At 42.0% G+C, this 12,391-nt stretch overlaps 1 protein-coding gene across 4 annotated transcripts in view; it reads left to right on the forward strand.

The window, feature by feature from the left end:
- The window catches only part of ARHGAP26 (Rho GTPase activating protein 26), a 472,115-nt gene that overhangs the window by 371,820 nt on the left and 87,904 nt on the right, over window positions 1-12,391 (forward strand). For all 4 annotated transcript variants that reach the window (XM_057540933.1, XM_057540934.1, XM_057540935.1 and 1 more), the window contains exon 19: window positions 10,563-10,701. In XM_057540933.1, the coding sequence (XP_057396916.1) occupies window positions 10,563-10,701 (139 nt within the window). The remainder of the gene's footprint in view (window positions 1-10,562; window positions 10,702-12,391) is intronic.

A 12,391-nucleotide genomic window follows, 5' to 3' on the forward strand; every position in this document is an offset into this window, starting at 1 on the left:
AGGAAACCATAAACAAGACAAAAAGACAACCCTCAGAATGGGAGAAAATATTTGCAAACCAATCAACGGACAAAGGATTAATCTCCAAAATATATAAACAGCTCATGCAGCTCACTATTAAAAAAACAAATAACCCAATCCAAAAATGAGCAGAAGACCTAAATAGACATTTTTCCAAAGAAGACATACAGATGGCCAAGAAGCACATGAAAAGCTGCTCAACATCAGTAATTATTAGAGAAATACAAATCAAAACTACAATGAGGTATCACCTCACACCACTTAGAATGGCCATCATCAGAAAATCTAGAAACAAGGAATGCTGGAGAGGGTGTGGAGAAAAGGGATCCCTCTTGCACTGTTGGTGGGACTGTAAATTGATACAGCCACTATGGAGAACAGTATGGAGATTCCTTGAAAAACTAAAAATAGAATTACTATATGATCCAGCAATCCCACTACTGGGCATATACCCAGAGAAAACCATAATTCAAAAAGACACATGCACCCCAATGTTCATTGCAGTACTATTTACAATAGCCAGGTCATGGAAGCCACCTAAATGCCCATCGACAGATGAATGGATAAAGAAGATGTGGTACATATATACAATGGAATATTACTCAGCCATAAAAAGGAACAAAATTGGGTCATTTGTTGATATGTGGATGGATCTAGAGACTGTCATACAGAGTGAAGTAAGTCAGAAAGAGAAAAACAAATATCATATATTAACGCATATATGTGGAACCTAGAAAAATGGTACAGCTGCACCAGTTTGCAGGGCAGAAATTGAGACACAGATGTAGAGAACAAACGTATGGACACCAAGGCGGGAAAGCGGCGGGGGGGATGGGGGGGGTGTGATGAATTGGGCGATTGGGATTAACATGTATACACTGATGTGTATAAAATTGATGACTAATGAGAACCTGCTGTATAAGAAAATAAATAAAATAAAATTCAAAAATTCAAAAAAAAAGGAGACAGAAGCTTTGTTTAGAAAAAGAAGAAAAAAGACAGCACCTGTTTGTCTAGAAACATCCCCTGCTGATCATCTCTTGTCACAGAGAACCCACCTGTTTCTCGTTCGTGGGAGCCTTAGTGATGTGTTTCTTAACGACATTCAGTTTGGTCAAATTAAATACACTAACCACATACTTACCCTGTTGTGATGCTTCTGAAACTTGGTCCTTCACCTCCTGCACAGCCTTGGGGAGGGGAGCAATGTTTGGACCAATTTGTACAAAATATATATCCCAAAGTAAGTGAAGGCAGAGAGGAAAAAGCCAGAAGATATGGATTTGCATGGGGGCTCCTGATAATTGTTCTTTTTCCATGTTGGTAATACATACTGATTTATTTACTCAGTTGAAGGTAATGGGTCTTTTTAATATACATAGTCTAGCAGTAATAATAATAATGATAGTAATAGCTAACTTTTACTTACAGCTTATTGTCTGCAAGGCATTGTGCTAAGCAGCCTTATATTCATCATTTCATTTATTTTTCACAGCAACACTATAAGGTCAGTATTTTTAGCTCTATTTTACAAATTTTGAACCTAGAGTCCAGAGAGTTGAAAAAACAGCTTGTTAGGAGAGGAACTAGGGTTGAACTTAGGACTCCTTTCATAACCCAAGCTATTAAATCTATTCTTGTTAATCTCTAGTGACTGCATTTATTGAGCACCTACTCTTGACCTAAGATAAATGAGACAGGACCTTTTTTTCCAAGGCCCTCCTGTTTTCTCAAGATATAACTAACCATAATATAGTGTGCTAAGTGACATCCAGTAAGATGAATGAAGTGTGTGGTACCACTGAGGAGAAATAATTTAATTCTGCTTGTACCTGGCTCTGACAGATAAATAGGCAATTTCTAGGCAGAGCAAGAGTGGAGATGGGGGGACAGCCTTCCAGAGGAACATTAATCAGTTAATCAACATCAATCAACTCGTGTGTATTAAAACGAAATGGTTGTGAAAGAACTTTGGGTTATGTTAGCAAGTGGTCAGAGATGATGCCAAAGATTGGATTGAGCCTATTTTTCAAGGGTCTTGAAAGCTATGGGAAAAGGTTGGCATTTACTTCTGAAAAATGGGAGCTCTCAGGGGATTCCAAGTAGAGAGGTAAAATGATTGTATCAGCACTTGAGAAAGACATCCCTGGAAGGTGAACCAGATTGTACTCTGGTTGCTGATATCAGAATCACTCATTAAATAAAAACAAAACCATAGAGTTTACCACACTGTAGTAAACTTGTGGCTATATATTTTTAAAGTCTTGCTTAGAGACTGTAACCTTTGACCTACAGCCTTTACTTATTATAGGACAGAGTAGGATCCTAACAGCTTTTATTTGGGTCTCTTTGCCAGACTTCCTAAAGGGAAATAGTAGCTCATGGCATCATTTCCCATCAACAGCTCCATACCCTGGACTCGACTTGGATTATCTGAAAGCTAAAGAACAGACTTGAGAGTCTGGCTCTTTTTATCTGTAGTCAGATTTCAGAGTTAAAAGTTCAGAGGGCAAAGACTTTGGCTCTTTCTCTGTTTGTTTTAAGGTAATAATTATTTTAAGTTACCATTTCTATATGCACAGAATCTTTACCCAGCTCACACCTTGTCACCCTGAGCCTTAAAACATCAATAAGCCCAATACTTGGGGTTATAGTGGAAGTTATCAATATTTATATGCATCTAGTTAAGATTTCAAAATACTGAACGCTGTCATTGTTCAAGATACCGAAAAGCCCAGAAATTCTGCGATTTCTTACAAGGTTTTCCTTTTATTTCTCTTTTTAAAGGTTAGCTTGCCAATGACTTTGAAAAATTTAAATGTCTAGGAAAAACAATCCTGTCAAGAATCAAACTGCCACCTTTTCATAGATTTGGTTAAAAATGAAATCTCAGATTATGTGTATGTCTTAACATCTTCCTGTTAAGTTCCAACATGTAATAGTAGGATTGTTTTGAACAGTCCACGATGTTTCTTTTGACTGTGGCATTCAAAAGGGTTTCTGCACATGAAGCAGGACATGGGTGTGTACATGTGCCCATGCACCATGTGCTTTTATCAGTATTGTTCCTTTTAATGGCTATTGATGTTTTACAAAATAAGTTATCATGATTCTTTTTCCAGTCTATCAGTAGGCTTTGGAAGAGGTAAGAGTGGTGATCTTTGAGTTGTTAATTCTTAGAAACGCCCAAAGATCAGTGCCCCTTTTTAATACATGTTAACTTTTAATCTTATATGTCAAGGAGAAGAGCGAGCAACGATGGATGTCCTTACTTAACAGCTAGTGTAAGCAGCAAGTCCTAAGCAAACTTGCGTTCCTGTTAAATTGGTAGTGTCTTTCAAGGTTGTCTTGATTTGAGTTGATTTGGGCCCACCAAACTGCCTTGATCTGCTTTTACCAAGATGTTGGTGGCTTTGGAATCCATTGTATCAGTGTTGGGGTTTGTACACAAAATGTGCATCAATTAATAGAATGCAATTGATTTGAACAGTTTCTGGCAACTGACAAGTGTTGGGCAGTTGTATTTCATTTCCTTGTTATTTCAAGCGGCTGTTGATATGCAAAATTGATGATGATGGTGATGGTGATGATGATGATGATGATGATGATGATGATGAAGAAGAAGAATGCCTGCACACTTTACTCCTGTTACTGTGGCCTGCTTGGGAAGCTAATCTTGTGCCTCATGACCATGGCTTTTTTCATTTGTTCGTTGATTTATTGTTGTTGTTGTTACCTTTCCTTACATTGGTTTCTGAGTATATTCTTTTCGGTCCTGTCCATGTTAGGTTTAGAAATAAGCTAGATTTACTTATATGCTCAGCTGGAATGCTTCTGTCACAGGCTTTTCTTCTATTTGCAGTGTCAAGTGCCGTGCAAACAGTTCTTCATTAGTGTCCAAGGTTGTGGATCTGAACATCTATATTCTGCAGTCCCCAGCCAATAAAGCCCCAGATAAACCAATCATTGTTTGAGCTCCTTTAATGGTTCTCAAATAAGGGTGGGGTTTTGTTATGTTTTAATCTACTCCTCTCTGTCAGCAAAGATAACAGGAAATAGAATCTTTCTGGAGATTAGGGAAATCACAGCATCCCATGGATTACCCAGGTTGACTATATATACTGCCAGTTACTAAATGGAATTGTTTCCTTTTGAGGGACTTTTAATAAAACTACTCAAACTGCTTTCTAAATTGTTGTTCCCTGGGCCAAAATGCTGATATCAACAAGACATCGGACTTCCAACTCTCCTTAAAAAAAAACCTCTTTGTGGCTGTAGCCTCTGAATTTGGCTTCTTAACTGGTATATTGAATTAGCCCTGCTAAGACTTGCCTGGCTTTCCAGCAGAAAGGTGCTGGGTTTATGGCTTCTCGTGCCCTGAGCAGTCCTGTTCTACAGCCTGTGGATAGAAAGAGTGGGCAGTGTGTGAGCCACGCTCCATAGGCTTAGTCCTCCACCTCCAAAGCAGATACTCCTCAGATTAACCAAGCCCATAACTTGTTATTATTTTCTGTTACTTGAAACCCTGAAACATTTATGTTTTAGGAAAATGCTTAGTCTCTTCTCTTATAGAAGCCTTTCTCTTTTGCCTTGTAATCCCAGGCCTCTGTCATTGATTTATTATCTCAGAGCTACTTTGCAGTTACAGACCAGGAACTCTTCATCATGACCTAATTTTCCTCCCATAAAAATCACAGCACGTAATAAAGAGTACACCACACATGTTACGGGAAGGCTTCTAATCCTTGTAAATTGCAGGAGCATGTTACAGATGGGATTGGGAAAGGTATAAAAATGTGTATGTGACATGGCTAAGAATAAATTCCACAAGTGTCAATGGTCTCCAATGTCAAGATGGGCCCAAGGGGGGGCCAGTGAAATTTGAATTTTGTAGGCAATGCAAGGGGAAAAGAACAGCAAATTCTAACGTTGTAAGCAGTTGAGATCGATGTTATACAAAGAGCAGTAATTAAATTTGCACTTATAAATTAAATCCTCATGTCCTGACTGCAGATAATTCATTGTTGAGTCTCCAGTTATTTCCCTTCTTATACTTTTTTGTTGAATGCAATCATGTCTTTTGAACACTGAGTGTCAAACAGTGTTAGGTGCTTCCGTCCTCGCCTCAGTCCCGGGAGTTTTTACAGATGTGACAGCTAAAGGTCAGAGTTATATAACTTGTTCAAAGTCACAGAGCTAGTGAGTGACTAAAATCAGATCCATCAGACTCCAGAACTTATGATCTTTGAATTTTGTCCTCTGTCTCTCAAATTACTAACACGTATAAAGGCCACAGGTGGTTAAGACCCAGACAGTCCAGCTAAGCTGTCTTAAGTCCCAGTCCAGCTGTACTCATTTATGTGACCTTGAACAAATCAGTTAGTCTCAGTGAGTCTCAGTTTCCTCACCTACAAGATGACAAGAATAATAGTAGAGTAAAATCCTGAGATAATCCATGTAAATTACAGCATGATAAACACTCAATAAACTTTGGATATTTTTATTGTCACTTATACCACCACTACCTCCTGCCCACTCTGTCAGGTTCTGTGCTCAGCATTTAATACGCATTAGCTTTTCAGTATCCCTGCAAGACAGGTGTTAGATCCCCATTTACACAGGGAAACAGTCTCAGAGGGGTTAAGGCTCTTACCCGAGTTGAACCCAAGTCTGTATGGCTCCAACACCTATTTGCTTTCTACCCATATAATGACTGTAAATTCCTTTCCTATATATATATATTTTTTTTTTGGATGGTGTTTAGGTTTATTTTTTAATTAATTTTTATTGGAGTATAGTTGATTTACAATGTTGTGCTAGTTTCTGCTGTACAGCAAAGTGAATCAGTTATACATATATTAGGTTCTCTTCCCATATAGGTCATTACAGAGTATTGAGCAGAGTTCCCTGTGCTATAAGGTAGGTTCTTATTAGTTATCTATTTTATATATAGTAGTGCGTCTATGTCAATCCCAATCTCCCAATTTATCCCTCCCTCCCTTTCCCCCTTGGTAACCATAGGCTTGTTTTCTACATCTGTGACTCTATTTCTGTTTTGTAAATAAGTTCATTTGTACCTTTTTTTTAGATTCCACATATAGGTGACATCCGTGACACGGCAACGATGCCAGTGTCTCTGACGGTGAAGTCAGTGTAGCTGTAGGTCCTGCCCCCTGAGCAGCTGGATCAGGCCTCAGCCCAGTTCTGTGTGACGGCAGAGGCCAAGCCACCCCTGACCACTCTGCCGCACAGCTTAAGGAGAAACTGCAGCTTGGTATTTACAGGTCTGCTAATTCCACTTATAGGAAGCTTGACACTGGGGATACTTGGGAGCGTTATCCAGAATCATATTTTTATTTTACAATCTTACTCCCCGGTAGCTTCCAGAAGGCTTCCAGCCTTCCTTGTAACTTTTATTTCTAAGGCATTCCTGACTAAGTCAGAATTCATTTGTAAGTTTGAACAGAATTAATGGGGCACTTGGGGCACAGAATAAATCCCCCCGTTTTGTGTTAAGTTGGAAAGTCTCTGTGAAATGAGTAGATTATTCCAGCCACATGGTAGAGCTCCATAAATCCATTGCTCAGAGATTACATGAGCTCATGCTTCCATCGTTCAGCAGAGACATTTGTACAGTGATTCTTCTCAACAGAATGAAGGGAACTTCATGGGATTCTCTTGAAGTCACCCCTTCCAAACAAAACAGGATTGGAACAACCAGCAAAACTGTGAATCATTCGGATTCTCATCAGAATTCAACTCAAGCTTTTTTCACAGAGGCATCTTTTGGCCTGGCTGAGAAGGTGGCCAGACAGTGAGCAGCCTTTTAACAACTTGCATGTATTCAAGTTTCAGAGTGAAAGGAACAAAAGTAATTTGGGGAATGATTGCCCAGACTCCTTAATGAAAGTCTGTGTCTTCTGCTCTGACTTGGTCTGATTTGCAGAGGTGCCCTTGTGCCTGGGAAAACCATGTGTAATAATAGTGGTGATAGTCCCGTGTCTGGCACTCCACATTTCGCAGCAGGCCCCACTTGCACTTTAGTGCATTTGATCTCAAGAATAGCCCTGTCGGAGTTCTTCAGAAGCCTGGGCCTGGCTCACACTGAGACCCAGAGAGCTGGCCTTCAGGACTATAGCTCTGGCCCATGGTGAAAATCTCCATCTCCTAGAACTGATTCTAGTATGCTCCAGTAGCTTTCCTTTTAGAGAAGACAGCCAATGAGCAGAATGTAATTCTCATGTGTTCCCGTGTCTCCTCCCATTTGCCTGTGTATAAACACTGTTTTGGAAGCAATTTTCCACGCATCTGTCTAAATCCATGGTCCTTCCTCACGACTCACTCGTCTTTGTTTCTCCAGCATCTACGACAGTTTTTAGGAAAGAAGAAATGCTCACATTTCTGGTGACAGTTGAAATGAAAATGCATATGCATTATCTTTGTTCACATTGTGGTTGAGTGAGGATCTCATTCTCAGTAGCTCTTTAGGAAAAGAGACAACCTAACACAACATTGTAAAGAAACTATACTCCAATAAAAAGTAATAAAAAATAAAAGAAACAAGACGAAAAAGAAAAAAAAAAAGGAAAAGAGAGACAAAATTTGGAGCCCAGACATAAAGAGGTGGGGGCCTATCAGTGTGTCTGAATTCATTTTCAGATGTTTTTTAGCTCAGATTGCCGAAAATGTTGTACTTAAGGCCAGAGGCAGAAGGGTGCTAAAGGATATCATTATTTGTTGAAATCTGTACTTGTGGGTTTGGGCACCGGCTTCTGTAGTGTAGATGAGCTGGAGAAGATGAGCTGAATGCTGAGGACTGCTGCAGAGGTGGGGAGTGGAGATGTTAGAAACTGCAGCCCTAGGGTCCCATCCCAGCCCCTCTCCTGCTAAGCCATGTGGCATTAGGAAATCTCTCCTTGTGGAATGGTCATCCTGCTTAGTACCTTTGACTTAGAGATAAGTCATGTAAAGGACCTTGCACAGTGGCTGGCAGGGGCAAACACTCCTATATAAGAGCAAGTGCCAGTGGTAATGGTGCACGGGGTGTCACTTAGGAGCAGCCCTGGCTCAGCGTTGTTGGAGGACAGAACAAAGGGGGAGAGAGCTTCTGAGAAGCTTAGTGGTCCTTGAGCTCAACAACAACCATAATTTCTCTTTTCTTCCCTTGAAGGTGCTCAGAAGGAGCCTGGTGACATGTGTAACACTGGTACTTATTTTTAGGGGTTCCAACTCCTCTGGAAGCCAGGAGGTTTTTGTTGTTTTTGTTTTAGGCCCCCTTCTCTCCTTACCTCCTCGCCCCAATTGAACTCAGCTATGTAGTGATTCAATTTATTTTGTTGAAAATTCAGTCCCCTAGGGAAAATATGATAATGCTGTTTTCAGACAGCTGTGTTTGGTTGCAAGACTGACTGAACCAGCTGGCTGGCATCATTGGAGCCCAAGGACCTGCCAACTCATAGAGAGCAGCTGTTTTGGCTGAAATTCTTATCATTCTTATGACTTTGCTTCCTATATCTCAGCTTCTGAGTTCTGCTTTCAAATGCACGCACAAAGGAGAGAAAGCCATGAGAAAGACCCTGATGTGTCTAGGGCCACCCATAGGTGAGGGGAGTAGAGGTGCCACCACTGTGCTCTCATTACTCGTGATTGTTGGGAAAGAGAAAATCCAGAAGGAGACCAGCTCCAGAGAGTAAAAGATGATAATAAGTGGATCAATAAATATTGATATCTTAATACAGTGGGTGTGTTACGCAACCAGGAAGAATCAGGTGTGAAGATTTTCTTCATGAAGGGGGAAATGTTACAATATAATGTTAGAGAAAGCATATAGGATACAAAACTGTATAAAGAATAGAATTCCAATTATGGAGAAGTGTGTTTTAACATTAAATGAGATAACTCATACAAAGCACTTGACGTGGTAGATACTCAGTAAATCACAGCTACTAGATGCAAATTCTCTAACCACGGGAGACATGTTGGCCTCAAGCACTGTTGTACCCAGAGTGCCTGGTATAAAGGAGATGCTGAAAAGATCTTTCTAGGTTGAATGAATTAGTGTTGTTGTTATTATATGCATTTTAAAAGGAATTGAGAAAATCTAGGGACATATGTTTCTATGTTATCATCTGTAAGTGTATCTATAATTGTGGCAGCTTAACCTCTCTGCCTCAGTCCTTCATTATAAATGGTGAGGACAGTACTTGAAGCTCAAGGTCACTCAGAACTGAGTGAGCTACATGGAAAATACACGCAGTGACTGGTCCCTAGGGAGCCGACCTTGCATGGCAGTGACTGTAATCATGGTAAGCGCCATGTAAGTGGTAGCTATTATAATAATTCTGTCGTACTTGGATCTGTAGGAAAAAAGACGAGCATTGTCATGATTTTTATCTATCATTTTCTCAATTTTTACCATGGACTTTTTTTTTTTTTTTTTGCAATGAAAGCTTAAAAGAAAAAACCTCATATGAAAATAAAACTCAAATGCTAACAGTGGTTACCTCTAAATAGTGGAATTGGGAGAATTTTTCTATTTTCTTCTTGATGCTTTTCTACATTTTCCAAACTGTTTGTAGTATGTATGTTACTTCTGTCATCAAGATTTGGGGGAAACAACATTTTTTCCCTTTTTTAAATAAGAAAAAGAATGCTCAGCATCAAAGATAACACAAAGCTGCTGAGCTAGACGCTCCATCTGGGGATGATTGAAGACTAGAAGATGCTGCCCTGTTCTGGGCTTCTTTTGGGGGATGTTATTTAAATGCATGTTTCGGGCTTCCCTGGTGGCGCAGTGGTTGAGAATCTGCCTGCTAATGCAGGGGACACGGGTTCGAGCCCTGGTCTGGGAAGATCCCACATGCCACGGAGCACCTGGGCCCGTGAGCCACAACTACTGAGCCTGCGCGTCTGGAGCCTGTGCCCCGCAATGGGAGGGGCCGCGATAGTGAAAGGCCCGCGCACCGCGATGAAGAGCGGTCCCCGCACCGCGATGAAGAGTGGCCCCCACTTGCCGCAACTAGAGAAAGCCCTCGCACGAACCGAAGACCCAACACAGCCAAAAATAAAAAAATAAATAAATGCATGTTTCACAGCCTCAGAAAGTTGTGAAGCAGTTGTTAAGAACTGGGAAACCGAACCAATGAGGAAAAGTAAAGTAGTTTTAGTTCATCCGTTCTGGACAAAGGTGGTCAAAAAACTTTAAGCCCTCTTCGCAGACAATGGCTTATATTTAGCACAGAAGCTTTCCATTGGCTCCGGAGAGAACAACAAAAAGCAGATCTCTGGAAATGCTAGCAGAAGGGGTGAGAAGTGGAAGTGAATGGTTCCCGAACCTTGGGACGCGCTTCCAAAGGAGGATGTTTCGTGCCAGTTCCTAGAGATGTTTAAAATAGAGTCCTGAGCAAATCCTGGTGGTCTTCTTCAGTCTTTTTCTTGCTGATTCTTAGACTCCATCAAGCTTTTCGGTCGTACTTGTCTGGACCTGTGCTGTCTCCCCAGTTCACAGTAGCGTGTAACCTTTTTATGAAACTATTTTGCAGATATTTAACACCGTGCCTGACGCGCCCCTCACCAATGCCCAGCTGCACCTGTCTCGGAAGAAGAGCAGTGACTCCAAGCCCCCGTCCTGCAGCGAGAGGCCCCTGACGCTCTTCCACACCATGCAGTCAACAGAGAAACGTGAGTCCCACTACTCAGGGCCAGCGTGGTCCCCGGGGGACATCCAGGCCTCCTTCCAGCTGCCCGGGGTGCTCACCTCCAGCCTCTCTGTGTGCGTTGCTGCCTTTTGTGTCCTTCAGGACACTGTATCGGCCATTGTACCCTCCCGGGTTCCGTGGCTGAGTAACCTCGACAGGACAGGAAGCAGGGGTGCTGAGGTTGAAAGGGAGGGCCGCGCCGCCCAGGATCCTCTTTCCCACTCCCCTGTGGGCAGACAGCTGAGCCCCTTTTCCTCCAGCAGCACAATCAGATCTAAGCTCAGGCGTCGCTTCTTCGGCCCCTCTTTTGTTAGCGGCTCCCCTAGAACCAGTTTCCCTTCCATTTCTCGGGTTGTAACTCAGTGCTTATTCGTGTGAGTCACACGCCCCACTGGAATGGGGCTCTCTCTGCACAGGGACCTGGTTTGGCTTGCTCGTCCTTCCCCTCCACCTCTCCTGGGCCTGACGCACAGTGGATGCTTAGTAAATGTGTGGAATTAATTCACAGATTAATAGGAGAGCATTGCCCTCCTTGTTCCAAGTAGCAGAGTGTTCTCACCACAACTGTATCGAATCTTGTTTTCACCTCTGGATTTCTGAGTTCTTTGCAGCAGTTGGGTTACTGGGCCCTCAAATCTCCAGTCTGGTTTCAGCCTTTGTAATGAGGGAGTCCAGTGGTGGAGGGTGGGAGTCGAGGGTCCCAGCTGTGCCCGAAGGCAGGCAGCCCTGGGTCCCTGTGCCGGCGACAGCATTCAGGCAAGCCTCCTATCTTCTCTCAGCCTCGCCTCCTACCTTCTCTCAGCCTCAGTTTACTTGTCTGTCAAGTAGTGATAATAGGGCCTACCTCAGAGGGAAGTGGTGCGGATTCAATGAACTTATGCAGCTAGGCAGCTGGCACAGGCCTAGACGTGGCAAGGGCCATCGACTGAGAGCTGCTGCTACTATTATTAGTTCCTGTTTAATCACACGCAGACACCAAGGAGTATAAAAAACGTGACCTCGTCTGTAAGGAGCTCACATTTGAGTAAAGGAAGTAGACAAGTGAATAGGTAATGGTGAGTCGGCAGGATAACTGCTCTCAGATGTGTGCATTCAGGGAGCCAGGAGAACGCGGTGGTTGAAAGCACTCATGGGCACCAGGCGCCTGGGTGAGAGCCCTCCTCGGCTGCTCTCTGGCTGTGTGACGTGGGCCAGTTATCTGCCATTGCGTGGCCTCAGTCTCCTCTTCTGGAAAACAGGGATAACAGTTTCCTTATAGGCTTGTTGTGAGGAATAAAGCACTTCAAATGGTTCCCAGTAAGTGCTGGGAGGTGTGGCGGTGGTATTATTATTATATACTTTTTATATTTTTTATGTATTTATATGTATTATATATGTTTATTTTATATATTTACATAAATATGGTATTTACTATATATATTATATATATATAATATTCTCTATGAGTTACAGTAAAGGCGCAAATCAGAAAAATGACCCTCTTTGCTTTGAAGAGGAAAGAGACTCCATATCTGGATTGGCATCTCCTCTTTGTTACGGAAAATGTTTTTTATCCCTTTGTCGTTCAGAAGCAATGGCCTTCCTTATCATTACTGCTGAACACAAATCTTCCCCACCCTTGGAGCATCACTGCTTTTAAAGAGGTCGTCATATCCCATAATATGGCTGCACGT

The sequence above is a fragment of the Balaenoptera acutorostrata genome, chromosome 2 (assembly GCF_949987535.1).
Source record: "Balaenoptera acutorostrata chromosome 2, mBalAcu1.1, whole genome shotgun sequence".
NCBI lineage: Eukaryota > Metazoa > Chordata > Mammalia > Artiodactyla > Balaenopteridae > Balaenoptera > Balaenoptera acutorostrata.